Genomic DNA, 19,023 nt, shown 5'->3' with positions numbered 1-19,023 from the left:
TACTGAAATTATACTAGCAACTACATCCATGCATGTAATCAGGATAAAACTATTATTAAATTCAGAGGTAGGTTTATTTAGTCAATAGCACAGAGCCCTGTGAATGGTTTAAGAGGCAGGAAAATAAATCTCCCTCAACAAAGTATATCACAACAATGTGACCGATACTAATCACTCAAAGTGTATTTGCTGGATGTAGGTATCATAAATAACTCATCAATGCTGTGCCCACATGCAGCCACTGTCTATGTGAATCTGGGTTGAGGGGCTGCTGCTGTGAGGCAGAGTCAGTGCAATTTTATGAGATTGGTTGGAAATATCTGAGATGTCAGCAATATAAGTTTAAATCTTAAGAACAGATTGGTTTTGTACAATAGAGTTAATATCTAACCTGACCAATGGAAAATAACTGAACAGAACTGGGTAATTTCATCAGTTCTGACTCTGTTACCTCCTTTTATATCAGTTTTGTTCTGTACAGAAATTAAACATACATTATTCACCAAGATTATGTATAATATATAGGGAGAGGCCACAAGCCTATCTGGGCTCTTAGTCCTGACCATTTTATGCAAAAGCAAAGCAAAAGTAGCTCCAGGCAGGTCTTTAATTTGCATTTGAATTGCACTTCTTGAACATTTCTTTCTGGTATTTTGAGGAAAGTCTTAGCTACTAAAGCCTTGCAAAGCCATTGGAGTTCTTGAGCAAAATAAAGAAAATAAATAAGTGCATTCCTTTTCAAAAATTATTTATTTTTTAAGTTTTCCCAAAGGAAAAGAAAACCGAAACAGTTCAGTTGTGTATGCACACAGTCACACATGGACACTAAGATTTTGTTCAGAGTGAAATACATTCATCTTCTGTTCACTTTAATACAGAAGAGACTCATCCTGCACAAGATGTTAGAATTTTGACAACAGTTTTGAATCTAAAGTAATTATGTTTTATAGTTAATGCAGTCATGATTAGCACTCAACTTCAAGTTTTGTTTTATTCCTCTTATTTTTTAAGGAATGGATGATGTTCATGCAGTTAAATCTCCTCTGACTGTCAGTGTTGTTTAGCTTCTACCCTCATAGGTCTCCAGATGCTGTCAGGGGGTGTGTGTGTTAATCATCCTGTCAAGCCATGCAAGTGCTGAACACTTGCAAGGGATTTTCTGCTCCTTGGTTCTCTGGACCTGACTTTTAATGCAAATCCTTGTGTGTAAGTGGGAATGTACAGATTGCAGCCTGACTATCTTAAGGTTATTTGCAAAACCAAAGGGAAATTGCTGCCCAGACCCTCAGAGGACTGTGATCATGTTATTTCTGCTATGTCTCTCAGGAGCTGGTTCTCAGTGGAGTTCGAGCTGTTAGGCATGAGCTGGCACAGGGAGACCCTGTGCCATCTACAGGGACATGAGGTTTGACCTGGAAGCTGAAAAATGCCTTCGGGCAAGTGCTGTGCCAGATATCAGCAAGCCTGAGCAGAGCTCAGTCCTGCAGAGGTCTGCTGAGAACCTTACAGAGCTAGGGCTGAGTGTAGGGCCAGATGTGGGTTCTCATTGACCAGACACAAGTATCTCCAGCTGTGGCTGCAGCATGTTTATCCCTGTGTGAGTTAGCCAAAGCACATCCTCACTGCGGTTTCTTCTGAACTTCTGAGGAGCAGCTGCTCCTGAGCTTCTCTGGCTCCCACTCTCTTCCCGGTCTCTCTTGCCTGTGGATTTCTGCCCAGTACATGTGCTTGTGGTCCTGGTCTGCCTGAGAGGGACTTCTCTGTCCCAAGGGTTTATCCCTGCTGTGGTTAAACTGAGCCCTGAGCTGGATGGGCTGTATCCAGGCTAGGCTGGTGACACAAATGGTGGAGTACTGTTATCTGCTGACCATAGTGGAGGAGAAAACTGCCCTTGACTGCACACCCAGGTGATATCTCTGAGGCTGTCCGGGGTGGCATCCCTCGCTTCCGAAACAGAAAGATATGTGCTAGTTTGGTTGTGCAATAGAGAAAACATCTCAATAGCAGTAGCACTGGCAATGCTGAGACTGGAAGAAGTGTTCCTGGCAGAGCTCTTGCAGAAATATTCCTGACAAAGGCAATGCAGTCTCCTCCACAGAGAAGCAGTAGCTCTCCATGGCACATATTGCCACCTCAAAGAGTATTTGCCCAGCTCAATGCTGCATATTAAATATAACTCATCTGTGCACAATGTTTTCCCATGTATTTGCTTTCTGCAGTGAGTGTTTGCCATGCAAGCACCACGTAGCTCTGATACTTATCTTTTATAAATATGTTCCGTTGTGAAGGCTTACATTGAAAATTTGTGGCCTTCACAAGTGGCTTCTTTTTTGGACACTCCTCTGTGGGGATGAGAGGGTGGTTTAGACTCACTGTCACCTCGTCAGCCCTGTAGGTCACAGTTTCACAGAACATCAGCTCTGTCTAACCCCTGCCACACTCTACTGCTTTGGCACCAGCTGTTGGAGTGAAATGAACTGGGGCCATGGGGCAGGCTGGGTCCAGCTTTTAAAATAGATGGAAAAAAACTATAAAAAGCCCCCTTTTTCATTTTCTGTCAGGTTATTTTTAAGCTGGCCTAGTTTCTCAGTCCATTTCACTGCATAATGGCGTCAGCAGCGGTGCTGACATCCCAGGAAGGATAGAGACGGTGAGAAGATGGGTCATGTGGGATTGGGGAGCAAGTGTCTAGCAGCACCCGCTGACCAATGTCCTCTTCTCCACCATCTCCCTTCCCCTTCTGTTCCCTACCCTGCTGCCTAGCCTCTGCTGGCCATAGTACTCCTCACACTGATCAACGAGGCCATTCCTCTTGCCAGAGAAGCACAAAAACAAGTCAGCAGAAAAATCAACTTAATTGTCTGCTGAGGGCAGAGACAAAGAAAACAGAGCATTAAGGAGGAAAGGAAGAGGGAGTCATCCCCCTTCCCCTTGTGGTCGGTGATGGAGCTGCTGTGAGCCATAGCACTTGGCTATTTATTTGTGGGTGGATTGAAATCACCTTGCTTTGGTGCAGATTGTAAGCTGGGCGTTGGAAATGAGCACACACGCAGGGCTTCCTCTCTGCTGAGGCTCCACTGGACACATGAAATGCAGAGCATACAGTGCCTGGAGCTTATTTACTCATCTCTCTTCCCAGTGGAGAGCATCCCTCTCTCATCACAGCACATCATGGCTGTGCATACAGCCACTGCATCTTCCTTCTCAGCAGCCAAGTGGGAACAGCCATGGGGAAGACAAGCAAGGATCAAAAGGTAGCTGCAGGATTTGATTCATGCTGAATGAACCCTGGTTTTTTTATTATTATACATTATCACACTTTGCAGTGATGGTGAGTGCCCCCTAAGAGCACTGCATGCTCCCAAAATAACTTCCAGGACACCCTGATGTAGCAAATGGAGACACTGGGGCTGGGGGTGAAGCATGCCAGGCATGGCAGAAATCAAGGGGTTATCACGCTGAAGTTGTTTCTAGTGCCACATCCAGACCCTCTTTGTGTCTCTGGCACATTTTCAGTAGATGCTGTGCTGTAAGTCAGAATTAAAATAGGACCAATTTGTTTTTGAGCAGGGATGATTTGGCGATTCAAAAAGATTCATGCCCTGGCTCCTCGCAGAACCTCGTGGGGTTCAGTTACCCCTCACCTTCACTAATGGACACCAGGCTATCCCACGCTCACTGCCTATCTCTTGCTCTCCATCGTTACTGACATGCTTTCTGTTGTTTTTCAGGAATATCTTCCAGGCTCCCTGAAATCATGTCAATAGGATCACATTCATTCTCCCCAGGAGGTCCTAATGGGATTATTAGAAGCCAGTCCTTTGCTGGCTTCAGTGGGCTTCAGGAAAGACGGTCCAGGCAAGTGCTCTTTTTCTCTAAGGGGAATTTCGAAATCAGGCCCTAAGGGAGCCCTGGGGTTTAGGGGCTGAAGGTGGAAAAGAGGTGAGAGAGGACTTCTTTCTCTCTAACTTGCCAAATAAAGTGTCCTAAGCTTAAATGTCTCTATATATTGTTTGTATAACTAAGCTATTACCCTCTACCCAAACTACCAAGCACCTGTTTGCCTCTCCACCATTAATGCAGGGCTTCCTCACATGCCTCAGAGCTGTGAGAGAATTTTAGAGAATCATTTTAACTTAACTAACTTAGGCAGTGATCTTTTCAGCATGTGAAATGTGCAGGAACATGAAACACTTCCCACTGCCCCCAGTTTAAGACCACTGCTACCTAAAAGACAGTTTTCTCCTTGCTGCATTGCTATGAATTCAGAACAATGCTGTTTCCCTCAGCTTGGCTGTGGAGCCTTTACACGCACCACCCTTCAGTTAGACAGGACTTATGGCTTTGAGTCAGGCACCTGCCAAGTCATTCAATCCCTGATGCCCTCAGAGGCTGCTTTACAATTAATTTTAACTTGTGTAGTCTCCCAGTGCCAGACCACCACTTAGTAACTGAGGAGGAATGGCGGGCAAAGGGTTGCCTCCCATTGAGGGCCCAAGTAGTCATGGTTGTTAAATGCTGACCTACCCCCTAGTAAAGTCACCGAAGAGGCACCTACATGCAACACAAGTGTCCTCCCTTTGCCATACAGAGCTACCTATGGTCCATACTGAAGATCAGTGGTCTGATACTATCCTCCAGAAGCGCTCTTAACCAAGTCCCAGTCTTTCTTAGAAGTCCACAGGCTTTACACCTGAGATTATCTGGGCTCCCCTTTCTTTTTGTAGCTGGTTGTAGCTCGGCCCTCTCATGGCTTTGGCTAAGCAATGTGAGTTAGGACAGGCACGGTATAAGACAGAGAAATATGTGATGAGCCTCAGACTCAGCCTGGCATTTCCAGATGAGCATTTGTGTCTTGGAAAGGCAATGGGCACATTAAAAGCTGACAGTGCATGTCCCAGGCTGCCCAGACTCTTAAACAGTAAACAAATGCAGTCCTTTAACTGGCAGACACAGAAGCAGATTCCTTTCTGCTGGCAGATATAATATCAGAAGATTTCTTCAAGCTATGCTACTTTGAAATTTCTATGATTTATAGGGATTTCTTCCCCTTTGATGTTCATTTTGCAGGTGTAATTCCTTTATTGAAAATTCTTCTGCGCTCAAGAAACCCCAAGCAAAGGTGAAGAAAATGCATAATTTGGGCCATAAGAACAGCACCACACCCAAAGAGCCCCAGCCTAAAAGGATGGAAGAGGTCTACCAAGCCTTGAAGAGTGGCCTGGAGTAAGAACCTTTACCCTGCTTGTTGATTGAAGCTTTCTGTGGCATTTTAGAGTCTGGGGAAGCATATCACAAGAACAGGAATCCTTCCTCATGGGAGAGGAACATACACCTCTTGAAGCCTGGATTGTAACACTTAGGATCTGAAATATTTGTATGCGAAGCAGGAATACAGGAGGCAGAATCCCAATTCCATTCACATTTCATGTAAAGCTCCCAAAGTCTGCGATTTCAACATTAGATTTTTTTTGTCCTCTGAATTTCCTAGCATCCTATCAAAGGCTTATATCACCTTCGGGATAACATCCTAGATGATAACAGGACTTTTATTAGCCAGATACAAGGGCAGTGACTGGAAGGCACCAGCCCATAAACTAAGCAACAGATTAGCTTACTTGAAACTGGTTGTTCAGTGTAAAGAAAACACCGAGCTCTTATACACAGTTAAATAAGTGGCTCCTATTTATTCCCAAAAAGGCAGCAGGGAGCTGCTTTTAAGACAGATCAATGTAAATGAGTTTTTGTCTGTAAACACATCCAGTGAGGAAAACCATTTGTTGGGAAGATTTTCTTTTAGGATGGTCATCAGCCAGCTTGGTATGTGCTGCAGAGCTCATACCTCCTTCTCTGGTTTGTGTTTGCAGTGAGTATCTGGAAGTTCACCAGACAGAGCTGGATAAGTTGACTACTCAGTTAAAAGACATGAAAAGAAACTCACGCCTGGTACGTGTCATGCTTTGTCGTCGTGTAGATGCACAGTGACCTTCTTGAGGTGCTGGAGCAGCCAGGGGATGGGAGTGGGATATAGGGAATTTGTTCTGGTTCTCTTCTAGCCATGGTCGTTTGTGATTTCTATTGACTGGCAAACATTACTTTTTTGTGATGTTGCAAAATTAATAACAGTTTCCTGTTTTCTGTTGCAGGGAGTCCTGTATGATTTAGATAAGGTATGTTACTCCCTTTGACACTCGTTTTGCAAGGAAATATTAGGAACCATACAGTGTACATAGCTGGCATGGGAAACCTCTCTCAGGCAGATCTACCAGCCATGCCAACCAACACTGTTGAGGGAGAAGTTACCTGGTTATTTGCACTTTCAAAGGAAGAAGCCCTACTCCCCTTCTCTTCCCAGGGGCTCTGATATTGCCCAGTATCTCCACCAGCCAGCTGTGCTCACTAACCCGGCATCAAATGTACCCCATCGACCTTTTTTCTGAGGACTGCTGGGTCAAACTGGCTCTGAAATGGGCACAGGGAAAGAGGCAGATCCTAGCCAGGGAAGGAAGGAAGTGGAGGAGTAAGACCTCCTATTTCTGTCATCTGATAGACTTTAAATCCATTGCCTTGTGCAACCTTGCCCAGCCAGCTCCAGGTGGATGGGGGCTGGCAAGGGCACACTGTGGGGCCTGGGGGCTGGGTCAGGCCCCAGTTCGTTCCTGCTTCTGTCATTTCTGAGGAGGGAAAAATTGAAAATATTTTTTCCCTGTAGGAAAATTTGGGTGAGAGAAAAGGAAAATTTTCAAAAATATTTTTTCCCTGAGGGAAAATTTGGGTGAGAGAAAAGGAAAATTTTCAAAAATATTTTTTCCCTGCAGGAAAATTTGGGTGAGAGAAAAGGAAAACTTTCAAAAATATTTCCTTAACGAGTCTGACTTTTTTTTTTTTTCAGTCAAAATGCCAAGCTTGGGTTTATGGTCAAAACCAGTTTGCTAAGGATGAGAATGGATTTTGAAATGCAGAACCTGATCAATTTTAATACAGGTTTTCAGAGTATTGAAAGTATTATTTTTTAGGCTAAAAAAAAAAGCTCTGATTTTTTAAATTTTCTTTTTTTTTTTTTTTTTAATAATTAGAAAAACCTAGAGAAATCCCACCAAACTAAAACTCTTTTTTGTTTAAAAATATATGTTAGGTATAGAAGTCAGGGAGCTCCATTGTCTGCAGTAGCTTAACAATAGTAAGGTGGGACAACTGATTCCAGACTCGTGGTCTGGTGCGTTTTAAGGAGGAGTTTCTCAGATCCATGGGGACTAGCAGATCTAGCCTGTCAGTGTCTTACTGATTTATTTAAATGTGCCTCACCATCAGCCTTTTTCTTTCTTTCAGCAAATCAAAGCAGTCGAAAGATACATGAGAAGGCTGGAGTTCCACATTAGCAAGGTAATGAGCTCTCCTATCATCTTGCTTCTGCATCTGTTCCTATGTTATTAGGAAAACAAACCCTTGGCCTCCTGCTACCCCTCTGCACTGAGGAGGCTGTCTTGACAAAACCTCTCCCAGATCTGGTATTTTTTCCATGATAGGCTGGTGGTTGGAGCCAAAGAAAGGGTTTCCACATGGTTTGTAAACCCCAAGGTCCAGCCATGCCCTGAGACACTCCTGCATGCTTTTAGCTACAGAGAGAACACAGGGTTGGAGACTTGCTGGGAAAAATCTATCTCACTGCATGCATATAGGTAGAAAGAGAGTTGCATCTGAAAGTAATTTAATTCAGCAGTTATCTCTAGCACACACAGCAGTTAGTTTGGATTTATTCCTGGATTCACTGCTAATTCTTTTGCTGCATGGTTTGGGGCCCACATCCATTTGAATATATCGGTGAGAATATTCGGTAGAGGTACTCATGATTTACACTAATACGTTTTAAAGCTGGACAAAATCCATGGCATGTATTCTCTTATTATAAACATATCTGCTAGCAATTAGTTACTTTTCTGAGCCTGACAAAGGAATGAATTATTTTTGACAGATGAAATATCTTTTGAGAGTCATTTGAAAAGCGTTTGCACAGCTTGAAGTGCTCCAATTATGACAACCTATCCAAACCTTTTCACTTCAGTCTTCTCTTACTCTTGGAGCTGAAAATAAAAATATAAATCATAAGGTGATAGACTAAAATTTTGTTCCCCAAGCCACCTACTCTCTTGCTGGCAACATGAATGGCAAAAATTAGTACTTGAAGAACATTTCCATTCAAGTCCTTCCCACTCCAGCCCCTGCTCAGAGCTAATGGTTTCTCAGCTTATAATAAGACTGAAAAGCTCCACACACAAGAGGTAATGCTGGTCAGTATTACTCAAGCTTGCTGAGTACATTAGTTCACTTTCTGTAACCCACAGCAACAGAGACAAAAGGAACCGAGCTGTGTGGTATTAAAGCTTATACGCTTGGGCAGATGAAGAAATGTCTTTCTTTCTAATGATAGAGACGATCTTTTTTAGCAGTATGTTTTCAAGGCCACAGGAATGCCTTCTGTCCTCTACCTGCTGCTGCTCTGTAGAGGAAGGAAAGAGAGGAGAATGGGATGCACAGCAGCAGATCCCAAATATTTGGAGAGCAGATGAGCCTGTCCTAGCCATGCTCACATGGGTGGGAGCAGGATATCAATCCCAGGCTAATGCTCCACTGTGATGGCGGAAGTAAATACCAAGTGATAGCTATTTATAGTAGCTGTTTTTAGCTTGCTGACTTGCAAGAGAAATAAGAGTGGGTATGACTGCAGAACTTTTTATAACTTCAAAATGGCAAAATACTGTGTGTGCCTCCATTACCTTCTGCTGAACTCTTTCACTTTGCAAAGCATTCCCTGTTTTGGTTAGAGTGCCCTCAAGTCAGAGGTTTCAGCCACTGGCTATCCAAGATTGCCTTGTAAAAATCAACCTAAGGCTTTGAAGCCATCAGGAAGACAAGTCCTGTTCCAAACAAATCAGCAACAGCACTTTTGTTAGTGGTTAAGCAGGCTTGGAAAATGGGATTTGGAACATGTCTGGATTGTCACATCAGGTCCATCTCTAATGCAGCAACACAAAGTCATAGATTGATGAAGCCAAGGTGCTGGATTTCACAGGGAGAAGTGCTGCTATGAAAATCCACTACTGAACAGAAGCGTCACGGCGCACAGGGTGATCTCTTGATGTCAGAGATAACAAGGGAAAAAGGTTATTTTAGGTAAAAAATACCATCTTGTTTTAGCAGGGACATTAGAAGCAGAAAAAAGAGACAGCTTCTTCCATTCCTGTCCTTCTCCCCACCCTGATATTTGAGAAGCTTGCTTGCACGCCTGCTGTCCCGTACAATTGTACAGGAAGCACAATTGTACTCTACCGGAGTGGGAGATGAGGAGTAGCAATACTTAAAGGCATGCAGGGCAAGCAGGTGAATTGCTGGCAACATCTACTGTTGCTGTATTGAGACTTTTGCAGTGGAAGTTATTTTTATCTTGTGTTTCTTTCACATAGACTGAAACAGTATTACACCTTCATTTCCTCAGCCCCTCCATTGGATCTAACGGTTTGGCTGAGTTTCCTTTTAGTGCAAATTACTTCATTGCATTGGCTTTATTCTGCTGGGTTTTATGCTTCTTTTTTTTTTTTAATGCACTTTCCTTGTTCCCGCTAGGTGGATGAGCTTTATGAAGCCTATTGTATCCAAAAGCGTCTCTGTGATGGTGCCAGCAAAATGAAGCAAGCCTTTGCGATGTCTCCTGCCAGCAAAGCAGCTCGAGAGAGTTTAACAGAAATCAACAGGAGCTACAAGGAGTACACAGAGGTACATCCTCATCGGTTTATTCTTTTTACTCTCACAGTGTTTGAAAGCCATGGGAACTTCGTCACTGATTTCAGGGAGAGTTTCATCCACGTAGAAGAATTAAAAGCAAAGCAAGTGAAGAAGAATAATTACTATTCGTTTGTCTTCAGGTGAATACATGATGACTTACAAAGACAGGTTACATGGGCCTGAAGAGTTGCTTGAAATAACAGTTTATGCTCTATGAGCGCTGGGTTATACCCGGGAACTGCAGCACAAGAACAAAAGTGTAAATCTGCACCAAACCCACTTACACTCCAACTAGCTCCTTCCCACCGGCAGATTTAGGGATGGATTGAAACTTATGTGTATACAGACATGTGCTGCATCCTACCTGTTTTACTTGCTGTGATCAAGATTTATTTTATTAAACAGGCAGGAGATTAACAACAGGACAACAGTCTAATAGTGTTGCAAACATCCCACACTGTCAATGCTGTCACGCTGTGACAACCTTCCAAAATCTGAAGGAAAAACTGGAAAGGGTCCGATACCCGTCTCCCATAGTCTTTTTTCTTAATGTAGTCCATATTTCTTGAGAGATTAAATCGTGCTGGGAGCCAGTTTGGCATGGAGCTGCTGCTGGCACATGTCCTAGCTGGAGAGGGCCAGGACAATGACCAGGTTATGCTCCAAGGGCCACAGCTTCCCTCTGCCAACAGGAGGATTAGTATGCAGCAGCAGAAGAGCACGGGATTGTATTCAGTGTCAGTGCAAGCAAGCATAGCTCAGCTGCCATTTTTAGGGTCAGACCTAGCTTAACAGCAAAGATAGCTCTGAGATTGATTTTATTGCAGAATATCTTTCGTTTGTATAACAGAATCTATCCTTCCAAATAGACCTTAAAAAAGGAAAAAAAAACCAGGCCCAAAGAGAGTTTGTCTGACCTCACTGTTCTCCTATCCAACACAGAACATGTGTACCATAGAAGCAGAGCTGGAAAATCTATTGGGCGAATTTTGCATCAAGATGAAAGGTAAATGCCTTTTCAACTTCCCCTTCTTTCCCCATAAGCAGTAGCAGTTGCTGCATACTTGTGAGAGTATCAACGCATGCTGTGTGACATGTATTTATGACAGGTGTGGTTTCCCCTGCACGCATCCATTGCTGAGACTTCAAACCCCCAACTTATGCCCTTGTCCACTGGAAAGGATCACAGACACAGGAACACCAAAGCTTACAAAGAGACTTTCTGATATGCTGCTGCTTGTTTTCTAGGCTAATTGCCTCCCACTCCTCCCAACAGCCAAAGCAATTCAGTTTCGAAGGCTGATGTACTTTTTGCCTCTATTTCAGTAATCCTTTAAGAAGATGACTGGGAAATTCCATGAAATTCCATGGAGCTGAAGTTCAGAATACTTTCTTAATTTGACATCAGCTGTTTCTAAGTCCTTTACTTTTGCTAATTGTGACTAATATTATTTTCGACCAAATGTAAAAAACCCAAAAAGCTGGGGGTAGTTTACCTGGGTAACTCAATGGTGGCATTTACCTTTCCATTTTATTCCTTGTCTTTATGACAGGAGATTTTATGGGTTTGAATACAATGGAATCAGTTCTACCTGAAGCCCCAGTGGATCATCGGGTATTGCTAATGCTGTTATCCCTTTAAGACTCAATGTCTTAAAGAAGAGATTGTGGGGAGATATCTTTTTTGGATCTTCAATCACTGGCATGAAAATAGTTCTGTAAAACAAAACCAGCATCTAAATATTCATGAACTCTTAATTCTTCACTTGAAATCTTACCATTTAAAACATCCACAGTACTGCTGGTGGAGCTTTTAGAGCTCACAAATGTCATACAGGGTTTTGATTCTGCCTGCCTTGTCACAGTTGTGTCCCATGGTTGCACTGCATAAGATTAAGATTAATCTTAGATTAAGTTAAAATAGCTACTCTGTGCTCTTATGTTAGAGAAGACAAATGCAGCAGCTGTTGGAGTTTCTCCTAGCTCCACTAGGAGAAAAGCCCCCACTCTTCAGTGCTGAAAAGGCAGTCAAAGACACATAGATGTAAAGTTACAGATGGACACGCAAAAACTGAGCCAGATATTTCTGTAAAGAAACCCAAAGCAGAACCACAGCATGGGCATGCTGAAGGAAACACAATGTCATGGAATGTATAAAGGGAATTGCATCAGGTCAGGTCCCTTGGAGCATTTCTTTATTTTCTATAAATGCAATGCACAGTTCCTGATAGCAGGACATGTTGCAGAAAGTGCCACAGTGTCATAAATGGTTGGGCTGAAGAGGTCTTGCCCCTTCTCTTTTGCATGCCCAAGTCCTCCAGCAAAACTCAAGGGCTCTCTAGAAGGCAGGTACTGCACTCATGTGGGGGAGCAGAGCACAAACCACAAACAGCAGCTGCTTCTGAACACAGTTTGCACAGCATAAAGAAGCCCAAATTAGAAAACAGCAAAGAGAAATGGCATATCATTAAGTATTCTCTAATTAGGGCATCTAAGATTTCTATCTAGATAGTTTTCCCTAGGAATAGGAATTCAGTAGGACAATTGACCCATTCCTATTGTTAAGGCTCACAACAGCTCTCGCACGAAACCCTGCAGATCACACAGCAAGTTTCCCCCTTAAGTTATACTGCAGCATATCCAGCTAACTTTAGGATCTAATTTAAAATCAAAGCATTCCTCTCCCCAAAGCTTATCTGTTCCTAGCCATTCCAGTGAAAGTTATTTTTATTTTGTGCCCTCTGTCACTTACACTGAAAGCAAGCCAACCTACACAGTGCTGTCAGGAAGCAGGGGAGCTGCACTGTGTTTTTATGACTGATATTCAAAGAAAAAAAAGCCTAATCATTTTTCAAAATTAAGATAGTAAACTTGCCAGCAGGCTTGGATTACTGCTCAGGATTAATTGGTTATTGAAATTAAACAGGGAAACTCAATGTGGAAATTCCTGTATGGAATCAGGTGTCCTGTTGTGATGTACAGGAAAGCACCCCTGTACATGTAAGAAGTGCCCCTATACCTGTTTGAAGTGCCAGGACAGCAGAAGGTGGAATGCCCATCCTGTTTCACACAGGAAGAGCAGTATGCTGGCCTGACACATGGAGGGCTCTGTAACAGGGAGCCCAGCACCAGCAACCCCAGTCCATGAGTCCAGCATCCTGCACACCAGCAGAGCTGTACTTGCTGCATGAAGGGCAGGTGGCCCTGTCACCTTTTCACAGCCACATACTGGCCCTGTCCCCTAATTACTTATGCTGACACACTGGGGAGCTATCTCCCATTCTGTCTGCATTTACAAGCCCAGTGCTTTTACAAAGGTATGATATTTGAAAGTGTATGATAGGGCCATTGGTTCCTAATATTTGTTTACTCCCCATAAGCCATTCAGTCACCAAAAAGCTGTTGTCAAGTCAGCACTAAGCCCCCTCTTCATCAGGCTGAAAGTTTTTGGCCAGCCTGGTTGGGCAAGTCACTTTTCAAGACCTTGACTTCAGAGAACATCCATAAGGAGTTTTAAGCTGTTTCCTCACCCTCCCACCCCATCCACTGGGCAAAGAAAGGACCTTTTATTTTCCTCAGATACTTTTGGAGATGGGTCCCAGCAGAGATCAAATTCACTTATAAAAGCATGCCTAGGGAGAGAGAAGCAGTAGTGGAGTGCTAGTAATCTTAAATTATTTATAAACAGTAAATAAATTAGGAAGGAATTGGTAATATGAGCTCCGTGCGGGGGCCTCTCTGTTCTGCTACACAGTAAGATGAGCGAAGAAAACTGTTTTCTGGTCAAAGAAATGGAAGAGGTGGATAAGCAGATCACAGGGACAGTCCATGACTGAATGCAGGGATCTAGTTGCTTCTACAGTCCAGCTAGCAGGACTAATTCATCAAAAAGTAAAGACAACACTAGGGTTCCTCGTACTTGCCTTGATTTTAACATACCCATGTATGTTCACTCATGGCATTTTAGGATAAATGCAGCCCAAAAGCCCCAGCAGCTTTGTTTTCATTCCTTTCTCTACCACAGGCTTTGTACGTGTCCTCAAGGTGGTTTCTTTGGGCACTGCAACACTAGAGCATAGTTCAGGTTCACCCAGGCAAAGCTGGGTAAATTTTTATACCAAAACAAGTGCAATAGCTACCTACTGAGGGGATTTGTGAGAAAGGAGAGGTTCCTTCTCTGAGAAAAACAACCAGTTAAATCCCGCAGAAGAGCAGGTCAGCAGGCCAGGAGAGGGATGGTAACTTCCCTAGGATTTCAGCGTGGTCCCTCAGAAAACTTTCATTTCATATGCATGGTGCCAATACAGAAACAGAATCATCATGTCCTACGTTAAAAATCACCCCAAAATACCAAAAGCAAACATATATCACAAGTGCTTTGCTGTGCTCTTTGTCCCCCTATGCAGAAAAATGGGATAAATCTCATATTACAGATGTCAGTCATGATATGTGATGCACTTACTATTGAAAGCTGTTATGAGAATAATAATGTTATGGAAATGCCAAGCAGGAGGAGCCCCTCTCACTTGCTGTGTCTCTATGAAGATGCACTAAAAAAGGAATCTGTGTTGAAGTGTGTAACTTGGTCAGATTAGTGTTAAGCAGCAAGCACTACATGGTGATCCACAGCTCGCCTACACTCATGATAGTAAGAGCTTTGAGCTGAGTTTCTGAAGGTACATGACATCAGGAATCTGTTCTTTTTCTATAATTACTATATAAAAGGAAACTGAGCTCTTGAAGCAAAAAAAGTTGGAAAGTATAAATCTTCCATACACAAGAAACCACAGCCCAGTGAATTTTATACTAAATAAAAAAGAAAATAGAAAATTAAGATGGAGAGGCTGTCCCGGTTTGGAGGGTGCGAAGGCAGCACTAAGAGGGGGGATATAATCAACAGCTGGGGGCTGCAGGGGGCAGCTGATCTCTTCTGTCCAAGTATGGCAGTGGTGGCCCTGGGCACTCCACTGCACCCCATTCCTGGGTACAGCTGTGCTTGGCAGCCCAGGCCCTCCCACAGCCTCTCCCTCTCTTTCCTTCTCAGGTCTGGCTGGCTTCGCTCGGCTCTGCCCGGGAGATCAATACGAGGTATGTCTGCTTTGGTTTATCACGTACTTAATAGCAAAAGAATCAAAAGGAAGGCAGATTTATGCTGCTTTTTACATTGTGATGAATAAAACCTTTTCATATCAGCACACCAACTAACAGCTGTTATTTTTCATATATGTGCTCTGAAAAAACCTTGCAGTTCTCTGTATGTCTGTTTTTGTCAGGGCATCTGTCTGAAGACCTGGAAATTATATTCAGAGCACTGGGTGATGGCTATTCAAAGAACTACGAGCTTTTTTTTTTTTTTTTTAACTTTTAAAAATCATATTTCTGACAAACATTTCTAATTCCCCAGGAAGAAAGCCTAAGCCCCATCTCATGCATGTAGAAAAAACTGAAAACATTCTTGTAAGCATCCTTTAGTGGATGCTTAGGCTCTACTTCATCATAAAGCAGAGTAGCAGAAAGACATTGAATAACCATTTCCTGAGACCCAGATATTACCTGCTGTAAGGCTGTGTCACAATCTGCGGTCACTGCAATGTTTCAGTAGAGAACATCAGGAGCAGGTTAGTTAGAGATGGATTAAAATAAAAGCCTCCCACTCTGTCCAGAACAGAACTAGCTCTGAAGAAATTTACAGTGGCTTGGTAATGGATCCCCCAAACTAGTACTTCCCAGCTGTCTTGATCATAGATTCATTTGTTGCCACTCTCGTTCCCTGTGATGAATGTCTTCTGCTGCTCTTACGCCTGCAACAGCATGTGCTTCCTCTGTGGGGCTGGTTAGCAGGTCTCTCCCAACCAGCCCTTCAGCCCAAAGTGGCTTGCTGCTCTTATGTTACTGCACTGTGGGTATCATTCATTTCCATCACCAGCCAGCCAAAAAATTGCAGGTAGGGAGGCATCTGATGGGAAATGGCCAAAAGCTCATCTACCTTCTCTCCTGCCTGGGAAGACAGGTGATCCGGCCAGTTGTAGACATTAGGAAAGACCATGGGAGCTTTCATCCCGCCCTCACAAATCTCCCTTCCCTTGCCACTTTCCCTATAAATAGAGTTAAATATCTTGCAGCTTTGTTATGAGTCATCTAGTTACATGAAGGGGAAAGCTTGAGTGAGGGTACACTACCAAAGGGAGCAACTAGGAGAACTGAGAGACAGGCTTTTTCCTCTGACTCGACGGGAAGCAGAACGGCAGCACCTACGCCACTAACTCTTCCAACCTTTTTCAGACCCTCTTTCCCCAGTTTTGTTTGTGATATTAGTGCTTTGTGAGAGCAGATTTCTCAAGAAAACAAGAGAATTTTTCTGTTTTAGATTTTCATGCGTTACGGTCGCCAGCGATGGAAACTGAAAGGGAAAATAGAAGTGAATGGCAAGCAAAGCTGGGATGGAGAAGAAATGGTTTTCCTCCCTCTCATTGTCGGACTGATCTCCATTAAGGTATGTATGCTGACTTCTTTGCCTGCAAGCAAGGCAGCAGTCAAGATCCTGTATTTTCATGCACCTTCAGCAAAAACAAAGAAGCAGATCATTTAACTCTTTAGAAATGAGCCATCATTAGTATTTCTGACACACCTACTGAAGTGAAGTGCTACAGTATTGTTCAGTTTTGATACAAGTCAAATCAGTTTGTCAGTGCCGTGGTAGAGATTCTCCTCCCAGACTGGAGTTTGGGAGCAGTTCTGCCACTGCTCCATCCCTTCGTTGCCTCTGGCCTCCCAACACACTTTTCTCCTAGCTGAAAGTCCATATGCTTTCCTTCCAACAAGCCTCTAACCTAGAGATACCCATTCTCTGACCCCTGTCTAGAAATTGCTGCTAAAAACTATTCCAGGTGACCCTGGTTAGGCAGCTTAAACAGAGGAGTGCCTTGAAAGTCTTATGGGAAATGGCCTACTTAGACACTGCAAAGACTTTATGAAAAAAATGCACATGATTACAAAACCCCCAACAAAATAATTCCAAATGTGTGAGACTGTAGGTTTTCATAGAAAGGCAAGTTGTGACACAAGGTGAGTCACTCTCCCCAGTTTAACAACACGGGTGGTTAGGAGAGAACCTGTTCTGATAGTGCACAAGAGTCCCAGTATTATTAAGGTTAATGTGTATATTCTCTCCCCTTTTTGGATTCTCTCCAAACACTTTCACATAAAAGGCTCAAGAACTGACTTTAAAGCAAACAGCCAAAAGCTGGTTTGTGTAGGAGCTGCATATGTAACTGTTGCTCTGAATTTTTAGGCAAGTGTATCTTTAATTATGAATAGCACTGTACTCTTACTATAACAACATATATGGATGTAGCTCCTCACCACTGAATCTGTGGAAGTCTTCACAAAAGGCCAGCATTGTTGTAAACAATTACATGACTTCAGAGTTACAAGAGATGAATACCGGGAAGAGAGCTGCCTTGGGAATTATTAAGAGGGCAAATCATATCAGGAGATTCCCAGTCAGGAAAATTTTCAGCTTCTGAGAGACTATATGCTCTCCTTGTTCTCATTCTTCCCTCAGGCTCTGCTTATGGTTACTGCAAAAGATCAAATACAAGATTGGATAGCCCCTTAGTCTGAGCCAGAATGGTTGTTCTCTTCTGACACCCATAAAGAAACATAAAGAAAACTATAGAATCATGATCATATTCAACTATGAATTAATTAAAAGAAAAAAAACCAAACCCCAACTTTTCCCTTAAGTCATGCAACAGACATAATCATATTTTAGAAGCCTTTTAGCAAGGAGTCCAGGCCAGAAAATCAAAACTATTGCCTTGTGATTAAGGATTCCAATGCCATGTATGATATTACATGTCCTGGTTTTGTCTCTTACAGGTCACAGAAGTTAAAGGACTTGCTACTCATATCCTTGTGGGAAGTGTAACCTGTGAGACAAAAGATCTCTTTGCAGCTCGGCCTCAGGTGGTTGCAGTAGACATCAATGACCTTGGCACAGTAAAGCTGAACCTTGAAATCACCTGGTAGTAAGTAGAACTGGTTGCTCAATCAATCGGTCAATCAATCAGCTGTAAAACCTCAGCCAAAGAGGAAAATGTCCATTCATGTGTGCTGTTCTCTCCATTTTGCTCCCTCCTGAGGCAGACTGGGAAAGAATTGTGGCCCAAGTTTGGTGTATGAGAAATAGTTCATAGTCAGCCACAGGTTGCCTGTGTTACCTGTGGCAAAGGGAGTTGTGCCTAGTTTCAGCTGTTAAATTAGGCATGGTAACTACTGTCGTTATGAGGCGTGGGAAACAAATAGTGACAAGAGATCTCAGAATTTCCTAAGGCTTATACTTCTTCCCCAAAATTAAAAAGGGGTCATAACTGTGTGTTCATATATTCATTGATCTTTTTTAATATTAGTCTAAAAATCTGTGTTGGATTTATGGATTTATGCTAGCATAGTGAAGTTCAGAAGTTGGCCCATCTTTAAAAGCTGGCTTCTAAGGGCTTTATACAACAACAAGGGTGGCGGGAAACCTCCTAGCGATCTCTATCCATATTGGTGAGTTGATGGCATTAGGATCCAAACCCAGTTCTCACTGCATTTTAATGAAATAGGTAAATGTCACTGAAGAAGTGTTGATGCATTTAACTTTTACAATCATGTACGCTGTTTCTTGTAATGCAATAAACATGAAGTCAACAATAACAGCTCCTGGTTTCCTTTATAATGCAACAGTTCTATTAATAGTAGAGCACCTTTCTCATTAGTATGTGTGACACTTGGCAACTCAAATCCAAGAATACTTTTCATGTGAGAAGAATAACATCAGACTACACACAAATGATTTCTGAGTGAATGCTTTTATCGGAACTGAGAACCACACTTCTGAGACTGCTGTCTAATTAACAACATTTTTTTTAAACACTTCTGTTAAAAAAACTTGCTATACCTCTGGGTTTTGATGTGCTAATAAGCCACCTTTTCAAAAAGCCTTTCTATGGACCTGAAAGACCTTCTCGCTCAGCCTAACAACCTTTTTTTTTCTTCTGCTTGTGTGCCCATAGCCCCTTTGATGTTGAAGATTTGACCCCATCCACAGGAAATGTGAGCAAGGCTTCTGCTCTCCAGAGGAGAATGTCCATGTACAGCCAAGGCACTCCTGAAACACCAACCTTCAAGGAGCACTCATTCTTTGTAAGCTCTGTTCAGCTTCATGTTTATGTAATGAGAAGCCCTAGAGCAGTTCAA

The 19,023-nt window shown here is 42.8% G+C and overlaps 1 protein-coding gene across 3 annotated transcripts in view; it reads left to right on the top strand.

Moving 5' to 3' along the window:
- Window positions 1–19,023, top strand: part of RIPOR2 (RHO family interacting cell polarization regulator 2) — a 107,643-nt gene that overhangs the window by 69,079 nt on the left and 19,541 nt on the right. For all 3 annotated transcript variants that reach the window (XM_064658433.1, XM_064658443.1, XM_064658454.1), the window contains exons 2-12: window positions 3,732–3,858; window positions 5,071–5,226; window positions 5,868–5,946; window positions 6,147–6,170; window positions 7,330–7,383; window positions 9,622–9,771; window positions 10,723–10,786; window positions 14,825–14,868; window positions 16,148–16,273; window positions 17,662–17,810; window positions 18,840–18,969. In XM_064658433.1, the coding sequence (XP_064514503.1) occupies window positions 3,758–3,858; window positions 5,071–5,226; window positions 5,868–5,946; window positions 6,147–6,170; window positions 7,330–7,383; window positions 9,622–9,771; window positions 10,723–10,786; window positions 14,825–14,868; window positions 16,148–16,273; window positions 17,662–17,810; window positions 18,840–18,969 (1,077 nt within the window). In that variant the 5' untranslated portion in view covers window positions 3,732–3,757. The remainder of the gene's footprint in view (window positions 1–3,731; window positions 3,859–5,070; window positions 5,227–5,867; window positions 5,947–6,146; window positions 6,171–7,329; window positions 7,384–9,621; window positions 9,772–10,722; window positions 10,787–14,824; window positions 14,869–16,147; window positions 16,274–17,661; window positions 17,811–18,839; window positions 18,970–19,023) is intronic.

Source organism: Pseudopipra pipra, chromosome 1 (assembly GCF_036250125.1).
Source record: "Pseudopipra pipra isolate bDixPip1 chromosome 1, bDixPip1.hap1, whole genome shotgun sequence".
NCBI lineage: Eukaryota > Metazoa > Chordata > Aves > Passeriformes > Pipridae > Pseudopipra > Pseudopipra pipra.
Note: the sequence above shows the minus strand (reverse complement) of the source record. Positions and strands in the feature narration are given on the sequence as shown.